General features: G+C 41.5%; 4 protein-coding genes across 6 annotated transcripts in view; 1 reads left to right on the top strand and 3 right to left on the bottom strand.

The window, feature by feature from the left end:
- The window catches only part of LOC117749885 (b(0,+)-type amino acid transporter 1-like), a 45,819-nt gene extending 33,968 nt beyond the window's left edge, over window positions 1–11,851 (bottom strand). The window contains exon 1 of the mRNA XM_034560707.1: window positions 11,787–11,851. Within this exon, the coding sequence (XP_034416598.1) occupies window positions 11,787–11,816 (30 nt within the window). The 5' untranslated portion in view covers window positions 11,817–11,851. The remainder of the gene's footprint in view (window positions 1–11,786) is intronic.
- Window positions 353–7,660, bottom strand: LOC117749927 (b(0,+)-type amino acid transporter 1-like). Its single transcript, XM_034560746.1, is given in 14 exon segments — window positions 353–1,145; window positions 1,305–1,479; window positions 1,845–1,994; window positions 2,216–2,312; window positions 2,588–2,691; window positions 2,937–3,060; window positions 3,237–3,281; window positions 4,803–4,902; window positions 5,010–5,135; window positions 5,556–5,798; window positions 6,363–6,432; window positions 6,434–6,512; window positions 7,519–7,600; window positions 7,603–7,660. Coding segments are annotated over 14 exon segments (1,509 nt in total). The 3' UTR covers window positions 353–1,089.
- A 3,835-nt stretch (window positions 11,852–15,686) lies between the features above and the next one.
- Window positions 15,687–19,813, top strand: LOC117728710 (nucleoside diphosphate-linked moiety X motif 19-like). Of its 3 annotated transcripts, none has more exons than XR_004609246.1 (3): window positions 15,687–16,603; window positions 17,069–17,635; window positions 17,925–18,036. XR_004609246.1 is itself a non-coding variant. In XM_034529503.1 (3 exons), the coding sequence occupies exons 1-3, from the start codon at window positions 15,806–15,808 to the stop codon at window positions 18,143–18,145; spliced, it is 1,227 nt and encodes a 408-aa protein (XP_034385394.1). In that variant the 5' UTR covers window positions 15,687–15,805; the 3' UTR covers window positions 18,146–19,813. The 3 variants fall into 3 exon arrangements, 2 of the variants coding, with proteins under 2 accessions (XP_034385394.1, XP_034385395.1); XM_034529503.1 differs by having other exon boundaries at window positions 17,069–17,276; window positions 17,925–19,813; XM_034529504.1 differs by having other exon boundaries at window positions 17,069–17,276; window positions 17,445–18,030.
- Window positions 19,814–23,211: 3,398 nt separating this feature from the next.
- LOC117727181 (regulator of G-protein signaling 9-binding protein) lies at window positions 23,212–24,783 on the bottom strand. The gene has a single exon (XM_034527289.1). The coding sequence runs from the start codon at window positions 24,780–24,782 to the stop codon at window positions 24,042–24,044; it is 741 nt and encodes a 246-aa protein (XP_034383180.1). The 5' UTR covers window position 24,783; the 3' UTR covers window positions 23,212–24,041.
- Between the last annotated feature and the right edge of the window lie 3,150 nt (window positions 24,784–27,933).

The raw sequence follows: 27,933 nt of genomic DNA, 5'->3' as shown, positions 1-27,933 counted from the left end.
GGTGGACAATTGGGACCTTGGTCCAGTCCAATCACTAATTGTATTGCTTCTAATCATAACTATAATAATCCATATAGCACTTTTTAAGATACTCAAAGAGACTTTACATTTCATACACCGTAGACACAGCTACAGGGAGCAACGCAGGGTTAAGTGTCTTGCTCAAGTACACATCGATACTCATCATAATACTTCATAATCACACATCACTAGCCACACGTAACTGTATTGTTAGTGAGCTTATACCTTACAATAGAAAGAATGTCAGTTTTGCAAAGGATATTGAGCTAGAAGTCAGGTAAGGAGAACACAGTCAGGATATTTGCTAGAAACACAAATCGTTTTTCCAATGTCCACTTTATGGTCAAAGATTGATACATTTAATAACCGCCATAGATTACACAATGCAGCACTGTTTCAGTATATCTCAGTGTGAAATCATTATTAAATAATACACAAACATCCTTAAAGAAACTCTGATGTTTCAGTTCCCAACCACAGGAGCAACATAAATAAAAGCTTCCACATTTTGTTGCATGATCTGCTTGATCCTTCATGTTATCTTCACAATGCATTTAAGATGTTTCCCCTTTCCCTCCCTTCCCTTTGCTCAAGTGCCAATTCAAGCATAATTAAGTCATAGCTTTACGTCAAGTGCTCTTTGGCCCAGTAAAACCTTTATTGCACTTTATGAAGAAATGCTTAACATATTTTGCTTTTGAATGATTCCTGTAAGTGTTGATTATCTTCATAGTAAAGTTGTGTTATTGTAAGTGATTTATTTCTTCACGTGGAGAAAGACATCATGAGGCTATGGTCAAACCCTCAGACTCCTCTGTGCCTTTATTTTAAATAGCGTATCCAAGTGTATTTTAATAACAGCAGAGGTAATCCTATAGAGTATTTTCAAGTAATGTGAATCCTGTGTTTTGTCCCTGGGTACATGACGAATGATTTCATATTACACTTGTACGTAGGTTTATGAACACTGTGCATTCCCTTTGACTTTTGTCATGCAGCTATTCAACAGAGGTGAATTGGAATGTTGGGCTGTGATATGATCTGGTTGTCGGTTCTATCCCCTCTCATTCAGTTCTCAGGAGGAACTACTTCCATCAGCAGCTGGAGATGCATGGTGATGGGCCCTATGAGGAAATGGAGGTCATGACGTCTCTATAACATCAGCACAATACAACCCTGTATTAAATGTGTTACTTTTCTACCTTTTGAGCACACTATTTCAAATTGTATGATATACTGATGGTCCAAAACAAATAAACTTAAATTTTTGAGAGTAAACTCACTCATCAGTTTGCGCGCCCAGTTGACTTTCCGGTGGACGAAAGGGTAGTAGAGGAGAAGTCCACTGAAGATGAAGATAGTGCAGTAAAGGTACTCCATGTCTGGCTTATCAATGATGGGAGCCAGGACTAAGTAGCAGGACACCAGGACTATTAGGCCTGGTATGACAATCGGCACCTTTGAATAATCACACAAAACCCTCAAAACAAAATACAGCTTCAAATGGACACTTTCACTATTTCTGCAACTGAAAACTAATAATGCAATATCCTATTGAGAGTCAAAAATCTACTTTTTGTATTTTAAACAACCAATAAGATCATTGCAACTGCATAAGGGTGAGACAAAATAAGGTATTTGCAAAAGCCTATTTTAAACTTTAAAAAGAATTAAGCCTATATTTGGGTTTCTATTCGGAAATCTAAATCAAGATAAAGATACAGGATTGCAAGTCCAAGTTAATAAGGCACCAGAACGCATAAAACTGGTGAGTAAAAACATTATAAAACAGGAGCTTCGTCCAAAGAGATAGCAAGCCTCACCTTTACTGGTCGATGGAGCTCCTTCCTAGTGAAACGCATGACGATGAGAGCCAGTGCCGTCAGGCCGTAAAACACCCATTGAGCAAAGCTGAAGTAGTTAATGAGAGTGTTGATGTCTGCTGGGATAATATAGATAATAGCCAAAATACCCTAAAACAGACAGAGAAATGTATTGTTAACTGGAAAGGAAACCACACGTACCAGTACATTTATAATTTTTTTGTATTTAAGTGATATATTGTAATAGTTTTGGAGGAGCTTTAAATTGTAACAAACTATAAACATGAGGGTAACGATCATGCATATCAGATAATCATTTTAGACCAAATAAAAAAAATATTCAATGGGATCATTAGGAATGCAGGACTCACATTGAACATAAGAGCAGGGGATGGAGTGTAGCGCTTCAAGCTGATATAGGATAATATTTTAACCATGTGACCCTCTCTGCCAGATACATAAGCCAGTCTGTGGAAAAAAAAGAAATATTTATTGTGCTGTTAAGTTCTGGTTGTACTGTACTTTCTTGAGTTTTTTCTTTCTATTAATATTTCTTTCCTCTTGTATGTCAGTCTATCCACCGCTGGCATACATCAGCATTGTCTTTTTCCACTTTCAAACTATGTTTACTTTCTTTTTCATGCATACAAATATGCACACCACATTTTACACATGCAGACAGAGGAAAATGTATTCTTTTACTTCTGTATTTCACAAATTATTGTGACAGTTGTCTCTTTTACCTGCCAGCTGTGAAGCAGCTTCCATTGGCAGAGCCGAATGTAGACAATACAACAAAGAGAGGAACAATCCAAGACAGTGGGTACAGGACTCTGTCTCCAAAAGTCTAAGGAGGCACAAACAAATCGTTCAGAAAATACAAGGGAGCAGTGGAAATGAATACTGAGGCGTTACTGAGGTTTAATTTAGCATATGGAATAACCCAAATGTATACATATACTGCAAATATATGTGAAGAAAAAACATGGCTACCGTAGGCAGATTTTTTTTAACACCACACTGACAAGTCATTACTGATTAATTCTCAAACTCCATGACTGAACCTTTCTGGCAACCTTCTTTGCTTCTTACCAAGGCAACAGCTGGAGACAACAGCAGTTCAGTGGCGGTCATAACAGAGAAGTAAGCGACGTTGACCAACACGTAGCACACACATACCAAAGGGATCCCAATGAGGATGGCCAGTGGCAAGTTCCTGAGATGAGGGAATGCAGCCTACCTTGTCAGACATGCTGCGTTTACTTTTTATGATGACCATTACATATTGCAATAAAAAGACGTTCAGATTTCACTTGTATAGGCACCTCTTAAAAACTACTGAGTAGTATAAGTACCTCTTAAAAATGAAAGATGAGTTTTAGTTTGTCTTACCTGGATGGTTGTTTTAGCTCTTCTGTAATGAAATTCAGTTGATTCCTAAGAAAACAATGTTACCTTTAAAGTTAGTGTAATGGCATACAATATACAATTTAAAAAAACTATAGTTGTTTAATCGCAGGCATTTGTCTTCTCAATAATCTAAAAGCTTGATCACTCTCCTCTGCAAAGCACCACACTAAAATGCGATGGACCTGCTCAGCCAACCAGACAGACCTAGTTTTTCCCTGCAGCATGAAGTAAGGGTTCACTGTCACCCCTTCAACATCAGTGACAAGTTATGTTGGTATTCTATGTGGTATTTGACACAGGTCTTGCCCTCTAATTGGCCTTATTGGTACTATGGGTGATAGCCTTCTCCCCTGCTGTGATCCAAACATGACAGCATACAAATTAATATCTACTGGTCACATGAGGCCAACTCTTCCAGGTTCCCTCAGAAAAAGTGACTGAAATGGAGAAGGCAGGTGTCCCAAATGGACCTTAGACATTATAAAAGAACCTCACTCGGGCTATAATGCTCTGTCACACACTCCAGCGCCCGGCGGAAGCTACACTCTCCCAGGTGGTCACAGCAGGAGACACAAGGATGGCGCAACTCCAATGTTAAAGTGCACACACAGGCAGAGGAAATTCACATATCGAGAGGAGAATCTAACCAAAATGAACCTGCGGCAGCTCTGTAAAGCACTCTAACATCTCTACACCACCACAGGCCTCTTTTACTGTGCAAAGACAGAAACTATTATAAATATGTTCAACCAGTGCATCCTTTAAGTACAATCAAAGGTGGGAAGACCATGGCCGATGGCTGATTCAAGGAATGGTGTTTTAGTAATGGTGCGTATAAACCACCCCTGCATCTACTGAACCTGATATGCAAAAGACCTGAGGGAACAGCTGGGGAAGTTTCTGCCACTCATTGGGCCCCACTGCACTGCCATGTTCCTGCAACCCAATAACATGGTATCTCATCGCCAAGTGGATAGAGCATATATAGCTGTTGACAATGCTGGACAGATTTTCTATTAGTTGATGACAATCCCTAGCTTGGTTAACTGTTGTAAACGCACTATGTGGAACATGTCCTATTCCTATAATAATAAGGTTTCCAAGGCTTGAATTCACACGTTTGGAGAAAGGGCATGAGCCTCGAAAGGAGCTGAAAGGTTGAGACGGGTCAGCAGTGCTCCTTATATAGAGCCAGTAGGAAAAGGCTTATCGTATCGGTTGAGGGAGTACACTTCAAGGTACTGCTTTAGATAGGAGGGTGGTCCCATACTTCATAAGATAAGATAAGATAAGATAAAATACTCCTTTATCAGTCCCGCAGTAGGGACATTTACAGGATTACAGCAAGGGGATAAAGTGCATACAAGAAGCAAGTGATGTAAACAGTAAAATGGTAATACAAAAACTAATCTACAGTTACATTTTATATATATATATATATATATATATATATATATATATATATATATATATATATACACCGGCAGAATAAATATAGTTATTTTGTGAAAGGGTAAAGTGCAGTGAACTATAACTGATAACTGTTACCATCCATCATAAGCCCAAAGCCCATTATAAAACGCAAGTCCAATTGCTCCAATAGACGATGATGTGCCATCAAATGCATTCGACAGATTCTCAGTGTTTCCTGTACACAAATACACAACAATACAGATATACATATTAATTGTTATTATTTGACGTTTCACCAAAGATATTTAAAGAGAAGTTGTGTATTAAAGACATTAGGCCCACCTCGTGCCAGCATTACCATGCCAGCTACAACTATGACAAGGATGATGAAAAGTTTGGCGACAGTGAAGAAGTTTTGCACGTAGTTCGCCAGTTTGACACTAAAACAGTTGACGGTGACGATCATAACTGAGAAGCAGAAATTTAGGAAAATACAGTAGAAGAGATATTATTTCTATACATTATTACCTCAGAAATGTCCCTTCCCCTTTGACATAGATTTGAACAATTTTGTAAAATAAATTAAATAATAATTTGTTGAAATAATGTACTGAATGAGTTATTATTGCATATCTAGTCTAATACATCAGTAAACTATGTTGGCTCTTATTTCCCCGAGTTCCCAGAGAAGAGAATTGCAAACTGTACTAAACTTACAGCATATCATTCATTGACCTGCATTAGACATTATGTGGCTTCTCAGAGGCAGTACAAATCCCCTATAATACCTATATATATATCAACATCCATGACACAAGCTTTAAATATTATTCAATAAGTTATGTGTAATATACTGCTTTTAATTTACTAGATTAAAGGAAGACTTACATATAGCTACTGCTGCCAGACACTTGATAACCACAAGAGGAGGAGTACAGCCGGGGTAGAAAGGGTTGGCGGCGTATTCTGCAAAGCTCAGAGTGATGATGGCGAAGGAGGAGGGCTTCAGCACCATGACAGTGGTCCAGGAGTAAAGGTAGGCCAGGAGGGGGCCAAAAGCCTCAGTTAGATACGAATACTCTCCCCCCGATTTGGTGATCATGGTGCCGAGCTCAGCATAGCAGAGTGCTCCTGTGTAGCAACACACATAACACATCAACAGAGGACAGACGAGTAGAGATGTAACACCACACTCATAGGGGACTTTTATATTTGCTTCTGGTAGAACATTCTGAACTTTCTCTAACCAAGAGACATTTAACAACCTCAAAGCCATATCTTTGGTAACAACTTAATCCCCAGGGATCATAATTGCAACTCAAATGAAAGATGTGGTCTATAACACCACATAGATATATGTGCATATAATAATGTATGTGAAATATTCTCCAACCAATTTCACATGTAGTTATTAGTTTTAATGGAATACGAAAGAAAGGAATTAAAGGAAATATAATGATGGATTTTAGAAACCAAATACTGTAAATGAGGCAAATTGACAGCACTGACTTCAAAGATTACACAAATAAATGTGTATTTTATTTTAAGGCCTTTTGTTAGCATGTTTTCTGTGTAAGGTATCACATAAATTGCTGTGAATCTCTGAGCCAGTTTATATACAACGGCAGAAATCAAAGACAGACATCTTTTATGCTGATTACTGTAAAGTGATATTGGTTTGGATGTCATTCTCACCCAGTGTGGCTAACACACCACAGGCAGCCCAGATGAGAAGGCAGGGTCCAACCGCTCCAGAGTAAAGCAGAAACAGCCTTCGGAGAGATGAAGATGCCCGAGCCAATCATCGTCCCCACAATCAGACAGATGGCACTTAACAGGGCCAATCTGAGCACAGAAGCAATGGTGGATGTGTTACTTCAACGCTCACTGTGGAATTTCTAGAATGGTATCTTCAGTGAAATTCAGCCAGAAAACGGTCAAAAGGAAACGTTCCTCTTTACGTGCAATGACAAAAGTGTTTAAAAGATTCTGGGATGTGGGATAAAGTTTATTATTCATGATGAGAAAAAAGTTCAGATCAATCCTTCCTTTGATGGATAAAAAAAAATGAAAACCCAAGTTGTCCTTACTTGAGTATGGTTTATTTACAGCACACATGTGCTCTTGCCAGCTCATTGGTCCTGCACACATGTCATTAAGGAGATATCTAACTGCGTCTATAGTTTAGCGGACAGAATAAGTTAGTTAGTTCGATATAAGGAGGGAAGCACACCTAATCTAAACTACCAGCCAAGCATCTCCCCACACAAAGTCAGCCACGTAAAGACCACTGTGGCACGTCTACTTAATTAAAAAAGCTAAAAGAGGAGCGAATGCTGGACATGTTGCAGTGTGCATACTTGATATATGAACAATGTTGCAATTAATAAACTTCAGAATGGCTTCCTATAATGTTGGCATACACATCCACTGGACCTTCAGGATGCACACACACACAAGTCATGTATTTTATTATGATGGCCAGTTTTCCTCATCTCAACAATGTCAACTAAATAAGCCACTTAAATACTTCTTAATTACATAACATAATTAGAGTGAGGGGAAATTAGGTGGTGCTAATTATTGATTTATCATAATACTCCTAATTTACCCTGTAAAATGTATCCTTTCAGTCCTCCTCTATTTAATTTAGGGAGCTTAGGGGGCCTGGACACCACCACTGATGCGATCACTGTGGAGTTAATATGAAAAGATGGTTGTTGTGGTACTCCCTGGTACTCAGTCCCAGCCCCCGTTAGAAGAAAAAAAGTACAGATGGTGAGATCCCACTGTGTGAACATCTAATGAGACTTGTTCTCAGGAACACACACACACACACGTAAAGGCTAACACACTCACATCTTTTTGAAGCACAGTGGCTTTCCCAGGCTTCTTGTCTTTCGTCTCACAGTCCACGCTGTGGCCCGTGAGACGTTCTGCGACTCCTTCCTCATCCTGATGCTGCTTTCGTCCATTTCAGTCTGCTGGCGCATGAGAAGACACAAATGCATGCACACCTTTTACAGCAAAAGTTGCATCAGTGTGTGTTGCAGAGTCAGGTTATCTCGTTACAATATTTGATAAGGGAACACTGGGTTTCCTACCAGGGGTATAAACTTCCTCTCATCTAGATTGTAAATTTATGTGATGTTATTGATTTGTAAAAGAAGTGTGGCTTTGCACAGTGTTTCTTTTGGTTTCTAGATTATAGGGGTGACTGTGGGTCAGTGGTTAGCAGGTCCGTCCTTCAATCAGAGGATCGGTGGTTCAATCCCAAGACACTTAACCCCGAATTCCTCCCCGTAACTATGTAAGTTGCTTTGGATAAAAGCGGCAGCTAAATGAATGTAATTATAAATAAGTCACTGTGACATTGATTGTTTGTGGAACAGCTCATAAAAGGGATTCACAAGCAGCTACATTTAAGTTGTAAAAGAACCATCATAAATTCCAAGATGTCACGTGTGGTGGAAAATTGATCATTAGTGTTTTTCCTTCATATAACTGTGTTACTAAACTCTGGGAATAATATTATAATATAGTCCTCTTGTATTTTGTGTTTCTCCCTATCTTTCTGCTCTCAGGAAGGCACCACAACACCATCTGGGAAAGCAGGCAGAACCTGTTCACATGGAGGCTGTGAGAAGGAGAAAGGAGCAAGAGAGGGAGGAGAGATGAGGGGCAGACACTTGATCAATAACATCACTGTATAAGACTATGTCCGCACTATCTTTTCTGGGTCAGACCTCCTAAAACATTTGTGGGACGGAGCTCTGGTCATTCAATTGAATTATTCCAAGTTTCTGTTTAATAAATACTTAAAGACATTTAAATGTTTGGACATTACACTTGTTTTCTCTAAGGGAGATTGGAAAGGTTCATTTCCATCACAATTGGCGACGAGGATGGTATTGGACGTGTGATAAGAACTTCGTTGGACGACAGACGCGCAAAGAGAATAGTTGATTCCTCCCGAAAGGTGAGAGGCTGTCCTCAGACGGAGTTCGAGATTGCCCGCTCCAATCCTGTATTTGGGGAAAAGAAATCCCGCCCGGTGAGAGAGCATTTTGTGATGCAAACAGACACTTCGAAGGGCTGTAACTTGCTGGCTCCCACATTAGGGTGTCGGACAGGCATGTCCGGGTATGCTTGCTTATAGTTTTGTAGGTTTGATCTTGTGTATCTGATGCACCGCATCTTTCTGAAAATTCTGTAGGCAAGCAGCTGAGAGGAGTTGGACTCCAGTGTCCTCGCACAGTAGGGTGTAGGGCAGATGTGCCCTGGTATGCTTAAAGTTTTATAGGTTCAGTATTGTGTATTTTAATTCACTGGATTGTTCTGGGAATTCTGGAAATAAGCAGCCGAGGGGAGGTCAAACCGGTGTATTGAGCACATTAGAGTGCTGGGGGGATGGGTAAAAGTCAGAGCAAGGCCAAGTCTGTGGAGCCTGTTTACAAACTCTTATCTCCCATAATACAATGGATGGTGGAGAAGGACAGACAAATTGTTGACCAATTGGAGGAATGGGTAAAAATGGGTTTTCCTGAGAAGGGCAGTTTAGCCTGCAACAATTGGAGGCAACCGAAAGTGTGTTTGGAACAGAGAGAAAAAGACGAAGCAGTAGAATGGAAGGGGAAGTCCAAGAGAGAAAGGAAAAACTGTGAACCGTTTAAAAGCGGACTGGAAAGCGTATGGTATGTCGAGAGAGGAAGCAGAAAGAAGGGAAAAGAATGAAGAATGAGTGTGACAAAAAGGTAACATCACTGATGAAATATGAAGGAACTTAATGCACTGCTAAATGGTATCCTTCTTTGTCCGAGGTACATGGTCGAGTGGATCATGATCTGGACTCCTTTCCGCCGCCATACTCTCCGAAAGTGGTAAAGCAGTCCCGAAACCCAAGGGAAAAGACAAGCCCCACCCCTCACACGGAGAGCTAAGCTGGAAGCAGATCTGGCCTCCTCCAAACTCTGCAGGAGGAACCGCAAGCCAAACCACATGTGGAGATAATTCCCATGGTGGAGGTAGCCGGACATGAGGTTCCCATGCTGGTTTTTTCGCCCATGGGGAGAAAGAGACATTGAAGAAGCAATGACTCATGTGATAAGCCCAAAGAAAAATCTGGATCAATTCGAAAAGACCCTTTCGTGGGAGAATACAGGCCAACCATGACAGAGATTCGTCGGATGATGAGCAAGACGCTCCAGCTGGAATATCACAAAATTGCATCGGTGTTTTACGACCGAGAGGTTGGAGGCGACACTCCTCCTGCGGGGGGAGGGAGGGGGGAGGGAAGGAAGGAAGGATGGAGGGGAGGAGGGAAGGAAGGAAGGAAGGAGGGAAGGAAGGAGAGATGGAGGGGAGGAGGGGGGAGGGAGGGAAGGAAGGGTGGAAGGAAGAAAGGAGGGAAGGAAGGGAAGGAAGGGAGGGGGGAGGGAAGGAAGGAAGGAGGGGAGGAGGGAAGGAAGGATGGAGGGGAGGAGGGAAGGAAGGAGGGAAGGAAGGAAGGGAGGAGGGAAGGAAGGAGGGAAGGAAGGGAAGGAAGGAGGGGGAGGGAAGGAAGGAAGGAGGGAGGGGAGGAGGGAAGGAAGGATGGAGGGGGAGGAGGAAGGGAAGGAGGGATGGAGGGGAGGGGAGGGGGAGGGAGGGAAGGAAGGAGGGATGGAGGGGAGGAGGGGGAGGGAGGGAAGGAAGGAAGGATGGAGGGGAGGAGGGAAGGAAGGAAGGTTGATCATGACAATGAGAGAAAGAGCAACCAACCATACATGTGCGCTGTCAACAGGCTCCTGGAGGAATGCAGAACAGCTTTTCCCACCGGTTATGAGCATGGTGATATCACGTCGATGGATCAGAACTCGGAGGAGAATTGCGCTGCTTTCCTCGCGAGACTCACGATGGTCTTTAACCCAGCACAGTGGGCTAGAGAGAGGCAGAATCGGAAGTACTCCTCTTGCGCCGTACAAGGTGCATCTGAAAAGAACATTCCTGAGTAAAATGAACCGTGAGGTGGCAGCGAACGTGCGGGAAAGTTGTGTGAAGTGGAGGAAGGCAGACCTCGACACCATACTGCAATATGCTGAGCACGCGAAAGAACTGTTCACGAGAAAAAAAGAAACTAAGTCTCGTCAGCGCAAAAATCGAAGCTGCCCAGCTGACGCATGTATGGTGGTATGGAGCCCGAAGAAGAAGCTGATGGAATACAAAACAAAGAGACTTTGGCCCAAGGCGAACAAGAGACTCTGTGTGCCACCAATGTGGCAAACATAAAGATGTAAAGATGTCCTATATTTGGTTGACTCAGGAGCCACTCTATCAGTTTTACGTACTTCTGCCCTACCTGTCCCTCCTAAGAAAAGTGGCAGATATTGCAGAACGGTTTGGCTCGGTAGGGGTATCAATTAATGAATCATGCAACGCTGTTGTCTTGTGCATTAGACAACATCAGAATCAAACACTCATTTCTGCTATCTGATTGCTGCCCTATAAATTTGTTGGGCAAAGATTTGATGTGCATTTTGGGAATTGTTCTCACATCGGCCCTGATGGCCTGATTGTGAGCAGACAAGAAACCGAACGGAATGATAAAATATGAATCCGTCGGATCTGTGGTACATTTATGAGTGGTCTTTGCTTCTGTGTCCTCTGAGAGAGACACAGAAGCATTACACCTGACTGATTTTGCTTCAAACATTTGCCACGTGCAGAGGGGCACATGCCTGCTGAATCACTACATTCCGCCCCACACATATCACGTTGGAGGGATGAAGGGTTTGAGAATGTATGGTTTGGAGTGAATGAAAAAGGAGATATGTATGATGGACATTTAATGGACCAAAAATACTGCTGCTGTCTCGGTTTCTCTGTCTCCCACATAATCTGAGTTGTTCAAGGGGGGGGGGGGGGGGGGGGGGGGGGGGGTTCCTCATGTTTACTTGGCAAGAGGCCCAGGAATGGAATGGCGGAGTGGCTACACAAACAGACGCTGCTCTCTGACTTTAGTGCCACAGAGGATCCTGGTAAACTGTACAGTGCATGAGGCGATGTATACAAAACAAAATGTATATTAATGTTATCAGTAAAAAGAGTTACTCAACTTGTGTTTGATCAAAACATACACACCATGGTTTCAAAGGTTACTTCTGTCGACATGGCTGAGCTGTCCAAGGTGCCCTCCTCTCTATGGTCTGCGCATAAATATGACGTAGGACTGGTGAAGGGGGCGGTGCCTCTGGTGGTTCACCCAAAATCTAATTGTAGGCCCTGCATGAAGCAGTATCCACTTAAACAGGAGGCCATCGATGGTATTACACCTGTTTTTGAGTCTTTATTGAAGGCTGGTGTAATAGTCAGTTGTGATGATTCACCGGTGCGCACCCCAATCTTTCCGGTGAAGAAAAACCAAGATAAGAGGGAACCAACTGAGTGGCGATTTGTCCAAGATTTGCAAGCAGTAAATGCTTCGGTGTACCCGCGAGCACCTCAAGTCTCTAAGCTGGAATATCACAAAATTGCATCGGTGTTTTAATAAGCACACAGTTAACCGGGTAATGATTCACTTAAAATGGTTGTGTTAATGTTTAAAAGACCTCACACGTTCACTACACATAGTTGAAGACAGGAAGCAGTAAATGCTTCGGTGTACCCGCGAGCACCTCAAGTATCTAATTCACACACGATTCTGTCACTCATTCCTCCATGAACAACATTTTTTGTTGATTGAGCTAATGCATTTTGTTCTGTACCTGTGCACAAGGACAGTCAATTTTGGTTTGCTTTTTTCATTCAAAGGCAGAGGCTACACATGGACCCGGTGTCCTCAGGGATATTCAGAGAATCCTTGTGTATTTCACGGTGCTTGAGAGACAATTTGGCTAATTTTCATTTACCAAATGGTTCCTGCCTTGCTACAATATGTTGATGACATTATGATTTGCAGCCCCACAGAAGAAGCATGCAAGTTAGATACAGTTGTTCTAGTTAAGTTTTTGTCTGCAAATGGTCACAAGGCGAGCCTATCTAAATTGCAATTCGCTCTCCCTAAAGCTTCATATTTGGGACATGTGATCACAGCAGAGGGCAAAACTCTCTCTTCCAAGAGAATACAGGCAATTCAAGCTGTGCCTAAACCACAAACTAAGAAGCAGATGATGAGCTTTTAGGAATGACGTAATTCTGTAGACAGTGAATCATGGAAGAGAGGCACCCCTCTCTTCCATGATTCATGGTAAACATTTTTCTGCGCATGGACAAACTGGCCTGGACTGACTCCTCGACTGAGGCTTTCATGACCTGAAGAGTGCATTACTGACAGCTCCAACACTTGGACTAAGCTGGACACACCGTTCACACAGTACGTTGACCAACGAGACGGTTACATGACATCAGTTTTGACTCAGGAGCATGGGGGAAAAAAAGACCTGTTGCTTATTTTTTCTACTAAACTAGATCCTGTAGCAGCCGGCCTGCCTCTGTGTCTACGTGCAGTAACTGCTGCAGAGAAGCAGTAGTGGCATCACGTGACATTGTGGGGTATGGTGAGGTCACACTGATGGTTCATCATGCACCTTGTATAGATATAATTGCGAGTGAGACATCAAACATGGTGAGATGGTAAAAAGCATACAGTTAAAAGGGTTGTGTTAATGTTTAAAATACCTCACACGTTCACTACACATAGTTGAAGACAGGAAGTTGATCTTTGAATGTAATGAGAACCGTGAAATTTGACAATGGCTTTGTTAACATTCTTGATACATTATTATAAACAAATCAATAGATATATGTCAACACATTTTGTACACTTACATTTGACGAAAAACACCTCAGTGATGCTCCATGAACCTCAAATGTTTAAGCCCAGGTACGGTGAACTGGGCCAAGTTAAATGAAGAGCAGGAATGTCTGACACAAGTGAAAACCTGGGGCTCCCTGTGGCTGAGCAGACTCCTCCAGTGGGAGGTTCTCAGATTTTATTGGACATCCTGGATAGCTCGGACTAAAGGGAGGTGGGTAAAGACAGGGCAGCTGGGTTGCTCTGTAGAAACTTTAAGGACTTCAGGTTTCAATTTTCAACAGAAACACGTCCTCCTCTTTGAGCTTGCCTAGCCTGACTTCCTTCACAATGCCTCTTTGTGTGCCTCTTTGTGTGCCTCATGTGTGTGCATGCACATTTGTGTATGTGTGTGTTACATCTCCCTTTCTACTCTACCTCTCCTTCGCCTCTCGTAGCCTCTCTCAGACAACATGCATTTTACGCTGTAATATATTCCTTTCTGTTTATTTCCAGAGCAGATATTTTTCCAGTGTATTATCAGAGTGTATTATGAATGTGTCTCCACTTCAGTTGGAAACGCCTGCTTCATTGGCTTGTGTGTGTGTTACAGCCTTTTGAAATGAGAAAGGTTTTGAGCTAAGTATGAGAAGAACTTGGCCATTTAGTTGGACAAAGAGAAGAAAGGTGTACACAAAAATGTGCAGCTCTGTGGATTGTTTTCTATATTTGAATGTTTTTTTGGGGCACGCTTTATGTTAAATTTCTTAATTTTTAAATCAAAGGTAGAAATAACTTAAATAATTCAGCCTATGATAAATATGCAGTGTGAGTATGATATTGTCTCAGTGATAAACAGAAATACGTTATTCACACTATTTATAATACTGTTAAAGTAAAACATAAGTCTAACTTGATCAAAGGTTACTGATTTAGGGTTAAATTTCTGTGTTTATATGACATTCTCAATTTATTTTATAAAGGAGGTGTACAAATAGTTAAGTTACAACAATCTGGAGTTTTAGTAATCTGCTGTTGATTTATATAACTGACCTACATGGTGGCTGCAGCCGTTGAGGCACATTTCTTTCATGAAGCCTTTTTTTTTTAACAACTGCTGCTGACAGAAACCTTGCCTGCACATGGTAATCTTCTAATACATTGGCATATGAACTCAGTAACCCTGAGAACAATTATGTATGACCAAAAGAAAGTTTCAGACTCATTCCCTGGTTCTAAGAATCTGCAACAATTCAGTTTTTTTTGAGCTTTTTTTTCATTTCCATTACAGAGATTTGCAGAGAGCTTAGACTGTATGCACGTTGCAATAGCATTACCCTTATACTTCCATAAAATTGAATATGCCAGAAAAAGATTTAGTATGTCCTAATAAAAAGTATGTCAAATGCAATATGCCATAATACCAGGATGTCCTACTGCATCCGTTTTCAATTAAATGTGAAATGTTATGAATGCAACAATATTTTCTAATTAAATGTTAACATGCAACAGTGTGGACTTTGTCAGAGCATCTGCAGTACATACTGAAGTAAAAAAGAAAAAGCATATCATTTGTAAAGCAGCTGCATGGCCTAGTCTGGCAGCTGCATTCACACATATTTCACATATCACATGAAGATTAATTCTCTGTAACAAACTATCTGGCAGGTGCAATACACACTTTGGTGTGAAACTGGGTCTCAACATGAAACATATGGTCAGATAATTTAAGCACAAAGATCATTTTCCATCTTTGAAATGTGAAGCCTATACGGTCTTGTTTTGCAAAATTACAAAACTCAGATTCAGTCAGAATCACTATATTATATTTCAGATTTTGTTGTTTTGTATTTATTTATTATACCTTTACTGTGTGATTAAGTATTTATTATACATGTTTTTCGACCTATGTCTCTTGTTTGTGTGTTTGCACTATCCACTATGCTGCTGTACTCCTGCAAATGTCCCAGCTGAGGGACTAATACAAGATTATTAGATAAGAAACATTGTAAAGTGGTTAAATGATAAAGCCAATTAAAAATCACCATGTCTATACAAACAATATAGGCTATATTGTATAACTAGTCTGATAAATGAAATATTAGTTGCTAATACCTGTAAAAAACGCCTATTGGTCAGGGTCAGGTAGACGCCTGGCCAATCCTAGCACTTGGATGCTCCGCTGGGCGGGTCTTGCCATGAAATGCAGCAGGCCTCCTTTAAACGCATGCGCAGCCGTCGAGGCTTCCGTCACACGGAAGTAACCGTGGTTTAAAGTGAAGTGGCTCCATCTTACAGCCTGCTGAGTAACCGGAAACAACTTTCAAAGGCGTTTAGTGAAAACTAAGAAAGCGCTGTTAGTTTTAGGATGAACACCACGTTAAAGCACTGGAAGGAGGCGGCCACTCTTATTTTAGCCGCAAGTCACAAGCTCGGTGCGGACAGTTTATCGGCAAGGACACCGCTGACAGCTGCTCCAGGTTCACCGCTGTACGGCAGCAATGGACGGTCACACATGACGCGCAAATCCTGCTTTGACTACGATGTGTTACTGCTTAAGCGAAGCAGTACAAGTGCATTCATGCCCAATGCGTATGTGTTTCCCGGCGGCATGGTGCACTCTTCAGACTTTTCGAGTGAATGGCTGGACATTTTCAAATCATTCAGCAATTCCCCTAATTTTGGTTTGAGAAGTGTCACCCAGCCGGTGGAGACTAGACCTCCGTTGTTCGCCACAGACCGACTGAAACTGGGCTCCCCTATCCCGGGAGAGGTCGCCTTCCGGATCTGCGCCTTGAGGGAGACGTTTGAAGAGTCCGGCGTGCTCCTGTGTGTGTCTAAAGTGGAGGAGAAACGCTTGTTACAAAGCTTAGATGGCAGGTGCACCACTGATGGAGAAGGCCCACTGCACTACAAAGCAAACGACCTGTGCAGTCGAGAACTCAACAGGTGGAGGGACCTGGTCAACCTGAACCCCTCTAACTTCATCAAGATGTGCAGGGAGTTGGAGGTGTTGCCCAACATCTGGGCTTTACATGAGTGGAGCAACTGGCTAACTCCCGCAGGCCGATACGGTGTGAAAAGGTTTGACACCGCTTTCTTCATCTGCTGCCTGCAGGAGATCCCGCACGCACTTCAAGATGAAAAGGAAATCGTGTGCTTGGAGGTGATTCAGAAATGTAACACAACACATTTACATCAAATGTTGACCAACGAGTTTTACAGGGGAATGTACAGGTTTTTGTTTATTTAAGCTAAAAGAAATGATGTAACAATTGGAGCTGAAACAATTAATTGATAAATCAATTAACAGATAATTAATACGATCATTGATCAATCAGTTAATTCATTTTCTTTTAGCAAAGGTTCTAAACTATTAATTACTGCTTCTCAATTGTGAGTATTTTCTGTGTCAGCCGGTGAGTAACAATAACATTGCAATAAAGACGTGTTAAGCCAGATTTGAGGTCATTTAAAATCAGTGTCTTCATGACATGTTTGTCTACATATAAAGCACTGACGAGGCGCATTTACAACTGTAAAACATTCAGTATGTAAATATCACAATGAAAAGAGAATCATGGGGATCTATATCAATATTACTACTGCTACCTCTCTGTGTGTGTTTCAGTGGTCCACACCCTCAGATGTTCTCCAGAGCTACCGGGCACAGGAGCTGTGGATCGCCCCTCCACAGGTTTATGAGCTCAGCCGCATGTGCCACGTACCTCGGCTGGATGACCTCCACAGTTTCTCCAGGCAGCGTGCCACAGAGGGCTGCGAACAGTTGCTGCCTGTTGTTTCCTTAAAAGATGAACACTACACAGCACTGCTGCCAGGTGCTGATTGTCCGTCTCACCTAACCCACATCCAAACAGCAGTGAAGCATGCCAACTCTTTGTTCCATTAAGTCAATTACATATCGAGTTCTGCTTTTGAATATGATGAAGGAATGTGACGTTTTCCTATTGTCAACAAACTCAAAGCTTGATACTTTTTATTTGCAGCATAGAGCTCCATTGCTGTCCAAAAAACTATTAAAAACACATCAGTGAGCCATACTGGTGACGTGCTATTTCATGATAATCATGGGGAGATGCAGCCAATCTCACAGACTCCATCCTGATGCCATGCATTCTGACTATCACACCAAATCAGCTGCTGGAAATAATCCACAACAAATGCACTTTTTGGTCAAGTAAGGTTTGCTAAAACTATAATGCTTAAGATTTATATAGGAACTAATTTGCTTACTAGCAGGTTGAGGACGTTTTGAGAAATTGACTTATGTATTGTTTGTTTTGGTCTTTCATATATCATGGGATCTTTTCTTTTTTTTTAAAGAATGAGCCATTGTGAAAACAGCAGGTTGAGGTTTAGCACTAGTGACTGGATGCTACTATGTTTATGATAGATTAACCATTTGGGATTTTTATTTTTTAAACCTGTCTGTCTTTTCTTTCTCTTGGGCCCTCCCTTCTTTGCAGGTGACGGATGCTACCCGTTGACTACTTCAGGAGAAGCTGGGGTGGGTACGAGCACAGACTCTCAGCTGGAGAATCCTCAGGAGGAAGATTCTGCACTGCACCGCATTGTGACAGTAGATCCTTACACGATAACTCTACAGATCACCATCACTCCCAAGTACAATCATCTGCTTCCAGTTTTAGCGCCGACCTCCCAATATGACTCAAAAAGTAGGCTTTGACTTGCCCTCCCTGTTGTATGAGCCCCACAACTCCCCTGTGCACATGTACTGCTTTTCATAACATCAGATGGGCCCGTTACCAATAACACAAAATTCTATTCATTGACTTCCTCCTGGCATATTGTTCTCTTACAAGCTCGCTAAAGATCCGTTGGCAAACCTGTTATCTCAGCTCAGTTGCTAACATTACTAAGAAATTGCTTCATTTTATTCAGAAGACATAACCATCAACTCCTGTCCCATAACTCCATTTCTCTTCTGTGGAGGACTTTTTAGATAGAGCATGTCAAGTTAAAGTGAATGATGCAGCTGTCTCTCAGTTCTCTCAAAGGTCAGCACGGACCGTTTGTGTGGACTATTTTTGCCTCCTCGCGAGGATCCTCTGATCTCAGCGATGCCATAGGAATTGATTTTGTCACAAAGTTATACTGTTTTGAATCCTGGTGTGTCCAGGCTTTCAGCCCAATACCAGGAACCTGAACCTGAAACGGTTGAATGGAATTCAGACTTTTTAATGTTAACACCTGTTGTGTTTACTACTGACATGTCAAAATATCTTCAGTGGGAAAGGTTTATTGTGTGCTAGTCAATGATGAGCTTAGACTCGTTTTCAGTACGTATTAAATGGACTGCATTAATGACGATTAATTATGATGCTCATTTATTTTTTCTTCCATGTGACTGTTGCAGTCATTCAATTCAGTTTATTTTGTATAGCCCCAAATTACAAATTTGCCTCAGAGGGCTTTACAATCTCTACACATACGACATCCCTGTCCCAGGACCTCACATCGGATCAGGAAAAACTCCCCCAAAAAACTTTCACGGGGAAAAAAGGGAAGAAACCATCAGGAGAGCAACCTTCATTGCCATCTGATCGAGAGAGATCTGTCCCCCCACTAGCTCCCTTACTTGTTTTTCTTTTTAAGTAATGCAAATTTGTAATTGCCAAATAAGATGTGATTGCTAATGGTCTTATTGTGCAAAGGTTTTACTCTGATAGTAAATTCACATGAATTGAGGAGACCACTTCAGGAGGATCATCAGACCTTGAGTGGTTCAGGCCACATTGAAGTGTTCTTGAGCAAGACACTGAACCCCCAGTTGCTCCCTGGGTGCTTCACAGCAGCCAACTGCTCCTTAATAACTAAGGATCATTAATATTTGTTTTAGTGTAAGCTGCTGAGTTTTGTTTGATCACTGGAGCTCTTTCCTTTTAAATTGTGCCGATTACAACAAAATATTGTTCTTACTAAATTAAAAACGTAGTAAAATAATCAGACACTTGTCTGTGCTTAGTATTTGCCTGTTACCATTTAGATAATCAAGATATTTTACAATATCTCAATTATGGGGTTTCATCACTATGATTCCATTAAGAGATGATACATTATCATATTGAATTATGGCATAGCCCTACATTGGCCCACTCGTGGTGAGATATTAAGAATCGTGTGTGTGTGTGTCTGTGTGTCATCAGTTATGGTGATACCTCTCAGGAGGAGAGCATATGTCTGATGGAGACGCTGCAGGGCTTCAACCCTTTCTCCTTTGGGTGTCTTCCCTGCTCACAGCAGTGTCCTTCGTGGCATATTGATAACTCAAGAAATAATCTGTCAAATGGATTGTACCCTGTGTCTGCCATTTATAAATTAATGTATTATTAAACGGATCAATGTATTCATTATTCATTAGATCTGTTTACTGAGGCTGTTTGGAGAGTTGTGCTTATGATGGTTTATGGTGCACATGTGAGCTCACAGTGAGGGAGCTGAATTAAACAGGCAGAATAATGGGTGTTCGACCATATCTACTATCACAATGGCTGCTCTTAAAAAGCAATATAAAGTAACTGTGTAGATACAGTCACAATATCTAGCCAACCATTATGTGTAGCTCAATAGTGCTCATAACCAGACTTGTCTTTTTTGGCATCTAGGCCTCCATTTACTTTTGTTTTAAAACACTCAAGGTCATTTATTGAACCAGTGTTAGAAATCAAAATAATTTGTTGACAGAAATGTGATGTTCTTGTAAGCACAATACATTTTATTTATATATATATATATATATATATATATATATATATATATATATATATATATATACACAAGGAACACAGTTTATGGCCATAAATCATTTTGGAAAAGAAACACTAAGTGCACTTTCGATGTGACGGACCAGTGGGCTGTAAGAGAGGGAAAGATCCATATATAGAGTGATTAAATCTATTGATTTTGTATTTTTCTCATTCTCTTCATCAAAAAATAATTGGTGTGTCAAAATGTTGCTGCTGTTTTATTTCCAGCAAAGGTTTGCTTAAGTCGATCTGAAACAGTTTCTTCTTAAGTGCTGACTCAATCAGATTTGTATCTTTTTTGACCCATTTCATCTGTCAGCGTGGGGGAGGTGCTGAGGTCTTTGTCCCCTGTTCCTCTCTGCCCTCCTCTGCTTCAGAGTGCCGTGTCTGTGGAGGAAGGTGGTGACAGAAAGGGGGTGAGTTGAAATAACATTGCTCAACCTTCTGTGCTGTTAGCGCTGGAGAGTCTGTTGAGGGTTTCTATGGCAACACACAGCCTTGGAAACCCACCATCTTCGTCCAGATGAGGTGATGATGCAGTGATCTGTCTCTGCCAAGTGGGTTGCTTGCCTCTCTGTGAACCAGTCTGCTTAGTTGGTTGGTTTCCATGCGACGGACTGGTTAGTAAATGTCCCTCATTCACAAGTTAGAATAATACAGCGCCAAACCACGGGAGAGAAAGTCCATTTACTAAAAGGAATGAAGCACATCTGAAAACGTTGATGCCGTTTCTATTTTAAGAAGCAGATTGCGTAACGGAGATTGCAACGACTTTGTTGCGGCATGTCTGAAACTCAAGTTTCTCAAAGTAGACTTCATCGTGAACGTTAGTCGTTTACTTTTTAAAGTGTTCCGAAAGGCTTTATCTCCTCCGCTATTTGACTCCCCTCCCTTTCTTCCCCATGTTTAATTAATCACTTTTATATTTTTGGAACTGGAGATGACAATGTAAGTCTGTCGTGAATATCAAAGAGGTTCATGACTCACTGTTAGCAGAGCTTAGTGCGTCTGAGATGACAACAAGGAGAAAAACAAGATGTCAGAAAGCCTTCTGTGAATTTGATGTGAGCAAAGCACGCCACTGATTTACATGCATCAAAGTCCTGCCAAAGAATACTCTCCCCTCTGTGCTTTTAAGAGTCAAGTTTTCTTACATGTCAGGCATTTAAGTATTTTGTTTAACAACGTGCAATTCATGTTGCTCTTCAGGTCTCTGACCTTGAGAATGGAATAAGAGATCAAACAGGACAGGCATTAACTAGTCTGCTGAATAAACATGTTTTGTCCTAAATGATTGTGGTCCAAATCTGAAACTTGATTATTTTACACATGCCAGGTTCTTCTTTTAATACGAGAAACATTTAATTTGGTTCTATTACTCCCACAAGGAGTCAGGCTTCTCCCCAGAAGTGGGTATAACTTTAATTACATTTGATCCTTTGAGATTGTTGCATACTTCTACATCCAGAAACTACGGCCAAGTGGTCTTTAAATGCCAGAGCTCTTTATATGCAACGTTATTGGGGAAACCCCTCTGGATTGGTGGAAGAGATCATTAAAGTAAATGTAGAGCTCATTTGATGTGCATCTGTTGAACTGCGAGCAGTTGCAACAGACTTTTCATTATAGAATTCACATGCAGCATTAATTCAAATGTATTTTTAAAGTTATGAAGTCACGAAAGATGTTTCATCTTTCAGCAACCGTAGTGATGACTATACATGGATGTATTTATCCTGAGGTCACGCTTTTTAATGACTTGTTAAAAAGAGGATAGACCCCAAATGCTAACGGATATTGTGGATTTACATCTAAGCTACTTCTATTTATAGTTCTTAACCCTTTACATACTGCCTTTATCTTTAAATCTCACATTTTTAAAGATGTGAAAAAGATTCTGATACAATATCTCCTCTATCTCTGTACATTTTATTACAGCTCCTGCCTTGCAAACATTGGGTTTTTTTCTTCAGTAAATTCCTTTACAATAATGTGCCAAAAACTTTTGAATTTACTCTAAACTTGTTTAATGTATTAATTGTGGATACATCCTCTCTATTCTAGTTTTGACAAAACTAATTTAATCTATTTTGGAACCTGTTCTAGAGATGTGTTTCAAATACAGTTTGGAGGAAGACATTAAGTGTTGAACCTTGACTTAGAAATATTTTGGATATTTCTTTTATATATGTATTCACAACCTGCATTAAAGAAGTTGACATAATTTGCATGATAGATGATAAGATAGGAGTGAAAGAAAATGTATCCGCCTATTGAAATGGCCTCTTTTTTGTTCAACCTTTCCAAAACCCTATAATACAGTAAGTGAAGCACATCATCATGCATTCAAGAGCTTTGTATAATGTTATTTTCTTGTTTCCTATTTCATAAAATAATCACTGATGTTGTCAAAGTCATGTTACTATTTTTCTATATTATATTATTGCTCTTCGATAGCATTAAGACTTTTGACTTGAAGCTATTTCTGAGTTGACCCCACGACATCTGACCCCTCTACAGCACATTGAGGCTTTGGCTCTGACAGCCATCCACTTTTAGTTCACCCACAATTCCAGGAATACATTCAAAGACTCTTACAACTAAAACCATTAGGGTGTTAAAGCATCTGCTCATCTCCCATCCATTTTAAACCCAACAGTATTTTAAACCTAAGGTAGTTATGTCTAAGATATATAGCTAAAAAAATACCTCTTTGTAGTTCTACGTCTGATCTATGTATCTCAAGCGTTGCAGTGATTACAAACTGGGCTAATCTAAAGTCATCAGTTTAAACTCAATACATCCCAAAGCCCTATAACACATAACATTAATCGGACATTCAATTCAAGTGTGCAAAAACTGCATTGGCATTGGCTGTGAAACAGCTGGGAGCTATTTCTTCAAACTGCAAGCACATTTTTTGAGTGTGTTTCAACATTTTATTATAATAAATATACTTATGTATGTACATTATCTGACACAGCAGTCTGTATGAACAAACCCTCTATTCACATGTTGCAATTTACATTCAACACTGTTTGCCAGATAACCCTGAAAAGGAACACAAACAGGCTTACAGTGCATTATTAAACGACTGTGGACTTCTCTCAGGTCCCCAAGGCTCTTTGATGAAGCACATTGTGATTTGATGCAATGAAGTCAAATGCAGGCTGACAACAATCTGGCTATAGATGTTATGACGTATTAAAACTGTACAAACAGGAGTGTGGAACAGTGCGGATTTGATCACTTCCAACGGGAACTCTGGCTCTATATTACTTCCCATACGACATGACCCTTTACTTCTATGACTACATGGTCTCCTGCTCAACACGTCTGACTTTACTGAATGGAATTCATGAAATTTAAAGCACCAATGCAGCAGAACATCCAAGAGGAGTACTTAATAGTAGGCTTTATTTACGCCTGAGCTTTTCCACTAATCCACTTGGATTACGTGTTGTTTGCATCATCCTGATGGCCAGACACTGTCACGTAATTTCATGACTTAATTTTTTTCCTCTTCCAAAAATACACGACCCCTAGCCCCTCAAAATACTTAACCACAATTTGTGCCCGACGTCCATTCTATTGTTCTACATTATATCTAGTGCAACACTTCGACTCCACCGAATACATTCACGAGTGCGAGAAAGATGAATAACTTCGCGTGTCCGTATTTTTTTCTTCTTTTCAGCCCCTCAAATAAAAAGCTATTTCTCCCTCTTGTGGAGCTGCTGGCTCTTATTACCGCGGTGACGCGCTCGTGGGCCGACCCGCAGGGTGTCCATCAGGGTGGGCTGTTGGGGAGACAGCTCAGGACATATTGATGACCAAATATCCGAGAACCACAGCGACCGTAACGATGACAAAGAACACAAGCACAGCGCAGATCGACGCAAAGCCAGCATCCCTGTTGCCTCCTCCGTCCTCCTCTTTGGGCTCCTCTTCGCAGATGGAGATGACACCCACGGAGGAATTTCCCACACTCATGTTGGACTTGAGCTCCGCGCCTGCCTCCTGCTTCGCCTCGACGGCCCACGGCGCCACCTGCACCTTCATCTCCATCTCCTCCATCATCTGGCTCACCTGGGAGATCTCGCACTGCAGGTCCCGGAGGTCCGCCGTGTCGATGTTGCTGTCCGCCTCGTACTTCATGTTCTGCACGCTCATGGCCCGGGCCGCCACGGTGGTGGTGCTGCCGGTCATCCCCGTCTGGATGAGGTGTCTCGTGGGCACCTTGAGGGGGAAATCCTGCCCTATCTCCAGGGACCTTTTCATGTCCACCTCCAGGAGCTCCATGCTGCTCGAGAACAGCACCCATAGGCGCTCGTACTCGGCTCGGTCGTCTTTGCTGATGCTTTTGTCTTTGAGCAGAGAGGTCAGTTTAGTCCTGTTGGCCACGGCCAGCTCCTGGGCCTTTTTGCGGGTCCTCTTCAGCTCCTCTCGCAGGTTCTGCGAATCCGACGTGCTTCCCAGAGCGATGACCAAATGCCTGTAGCAAGCAGTCACTTTGTTCAAAGCGTCCAGCATTGTTTTGCACTCATCTTTCCCCATGGCTGACTAAACAAATAAATATATATATATATATATTATATCAACTCGCCCCCCCCCCCCCCCCCCCCCCCCCCCCCCCCAAAAAAAAGAGAGATAATAAACAAAAGAAGCTTGATGAGAAAAAGGCGAGATGTTAGTGATGGTGCTTCATCCACGGTCCTTAGTTTCAACAGGAGCACAGCCCCAGCTCTACAAATCCCCTCAACGCACTAGTCGCAGCAAATTCCTCTCTACCCATGCTCCTTCCTGTCTGCAAGCAGGCACAAAGAGCGGCTTAGATATGTATGCGTCCGTAAATGGCTTTAGGCTACCTTTGCGCTTCCCCTCTCGAGATCAGACAGCGACGGAGCGCCTCTCCGGCAGGGCGGATGCTGAATGGATGTGAAACAATCCAACCTCCCCTTTTTAGGAGATTGAGCTCCAGATTCAGCTACAGGTGTCCCAGCATCCGCTTTCCTGCTGTTTGTGGAGAGAACACGTAGCCTGTCTCGTCAGCCGCTCAACATAAAGTCCGTTAATGCGCGGCTGGGGAGATGGAGACCTTCACTGAGTTAAGGAGGGGAAATGCTTCAAAGCGTCCATACCGGGGTGCCACACATTGTGTTTCGGGTTGTTGATCTGTGTGGGGAGCTGTCCGCTTCCGCACCCAAATGACGATTTAAATACCAGTAAGCGCCTTCTGAGATCACATGTGGGCACGAACCAGAACCATGCAGGCAGGGAAACAAAGCAGCTGCGCTCCCATTGGTTTGATGGCACAGACATCTCTTTGAAATGCGTCCCCTCATTGGCTGTTCTGCCCTTAACGTGGGAAGAGCTTCGATGTCTATCAGCTGGGATGTCAAATCACAAAGTCCTAACCTATCTGCCACTACCTACCTGCCAGTTGTCATCAGGATCCATGTGTGTGTTGTGTAGCTTTATTTCCGGAGACAAGAGAAAAACAATGGCTGGATACCGACACTATATTCAGCCTTTTAATATTTATCTTTGCATTTAAAAACATTACAGAAAGAGCAAATATGTTGCTTAGTCAAGATTAAATGTACATAAATGATAATGGGTAGTAACTGTGTGAGGTGTGTGTATGAGTGCCAACCCATAAGCATTATTCTCTACTGGTCTGCATGCCTCACAGTCAATTAGACACAGACCTGCACAGTGTCGGGCCAGAAGGATGCGGCTTGTTGTGCACATGCAGTGTTGGTTGGATGATGTGTTGTTTGCCTTCTTGGCTCCTGCTGTGTTGAGAGGTGAGAGGCAGATAAGACCGTGAAGCTCTTTTTGCATTATTGAGGCGGATGAAGCCTAATGATGCATTGATTGTGTGAAGCTAATGGATTTAAGCACAGGGGATGCCCAAGGAACTGAGGGAGAGGCTAATTGTTTGCTTTATCGTGGCATTGGATTTATTCATCTACTTTATTTGAATATCTCATTGAAAAGACACGTCCTTTCCTTTAAATGTAATGCATTATTACTTATGCATGACCATCTATAACTCCCTATTTCTTCAACCTTGCAATATGTGCCTTGGCTCTCAATTTATTTTACTCTGAACTGTAATGTTTGATACATTTTCTGTTATTTCTGACAAATAAAACATGTTTTGTTAAGATCTTGGCTAATGGATCTTCTTTCCTTTGAATATGTTTCCATGGCAACCTCTCACCTCTTGTAAGCGTGGTTCAAAATTGGCAATCTTTCTCCAGTAACCTTTCCTCAAACTATTCAATTGCTGCAAGTTGTCAACAGTCCTTCACAAGGTCTCTCATGTTGCATTTAGAATTACAATTTAGCTGTCAAAATAAAGATTCATGAGTAGCAGTTGGAGTAATTGTACAATGTGAAAATGTGGTGAAGATGGGTTTAAACAAGAAAAAGAAATGCACTGATGATCTTTGGATGATAAGTAGTTCCTCATTAAAATTATTTTACAAAGAACGTACAGTCTCCTGGAATTTCATTCTCTCAGCTCACAAAACATCAGCAAATTATTCTAATTCTGAGTTAACAAATGCAGAAACACATTTAAAGTCCAAAGACAGACATGACCTGTGGCCTTTTGACAACTACAAACAAGGACATTTATATTTGTTCTTCATGTCCAATTGATCACCTTTACTTGGAACAGCCAGCATCGAGTAAGAATTGCAGGATTATGTTGTAAAATTGGCTGTGGCGTCTGTCTGCCTGCTTACCTATAATAAGATTGCTGATAAACTGGCCTGTTAGATTCAAGTGTTAGGATGAGTCACATGTGCTGGGGTCTGATTGCTCTCAGAATTAACACATCATGGAAAACTCAATGTGATTTCCTGTGCAGAGGCTTTCTGTGGTTTTCTGTTACACGGAGGAGTAACAGGATAGTGAGGAGCTCCAGGTGTTAATGTTTTTACACAGATGAATGCTTTACACTGAATCATGAAAAGACAAATGAATGCTGAAAAATGTGTTTTATTAATTATTGTCATGGTCACATTGGGTGACAAAGCAGCATTCATGACTGATGTTTGACTTTCACTGCTATAATATTTGAAAAGGGGGCTAAATGTGTTTGTGTTCATAGCGGGAGCTAAAACCCTTGATTTGTGTTGCATTGCCAAGTAGTGTTTACTTCAGGACAACGTGTGTTTTTGTTTACATAAGAGCCCCAGACACAGAGCAGCACATAGTTTCATATATATGCCTCTCACATGAAAAATGACAGTGAACTTTCCTGAAAAATATATGGCATACTTGGCTGAGACATGTCAAGCCTTCAATTAAAATGAAAGGTGAGCAAAAACACCCCCAGTTTCAAGAGGTTAAGATGAAAACGAAACCAAAGGAGAGAAAACAACTTTGTATAGGGCGGTTTTCAAACGATGCTATAAAATGATCTACAAACGCTATAATCCAGATTAGCAGGTTCCTAAAGGTCCTGGGATTACATGTATAATGCCCTCAAATGTATCTTTTAATGGAGGCTGTCGTCTGTCTCTCATCGCATTTCCATCATATGTAATCAATGGTTTAGGCAAAAAATAGAGCCTGCTTGCACTTACTACACGTTGTGTGAGATAATGGTCAAAAGGGGACAGACATAAAGATGTTTTCCCCAATAATGCTCCGAACAAACACATTAGAAAACTCTTGAATAACCTATGTC

The sequence above is a fragment of the Cyclopterus lumpus genome, chromosome 3 (genome assembly GCF_009769545.1).
Source record: "Cyclopterus lumpus isolate fCycLum1 chromosome 3, fCycLum1.pri, whole genome shotgun sequence".
In the NCBI taxonomy this organism is placed as follows: Eukaryota; Metazoa; Chordata; class Actinopteri; order Perciformes; family Cyclopteridae; genus Cyclopterus; species Cyclopterus lumpus.
This window is presented reverse-complemented; position numbering and strand designations above follow the sequence as displayed.

Excerpts from the sequence above, each read along its gene's own strand:
- LOC117728710 (XM_034529503.1), top strand. The coding sequence starts at position 15,806 with ATGAACACCACGTTAAAGCACTGGAAGGAGGCGGCCACTCTTATTTTA. Across the intron at positions 16,604-17,068 it reads AGGAAATCGTGTGCTTGGAG|TGGTCCACACCCTCAGATGT; the intron begins GTGATTCAGAAA and ends TGTGTGTTTCAG. Across the intron at positions 17,277-17,924 it reads CTACACAGCACTGCTGCCAG|GTGACGGATGCTACCCGTTG; the intron begins GTGCTGATTGTC and ends CCTTCTTTGCAG.
- LOC117727181 (XM_034527289.1), bottom strand. The coding sequence starts at position 24,782 with ATGGGGAAAGATGAGTGCAAAACAATGCTGGACGCTTTGAACAAAGTG.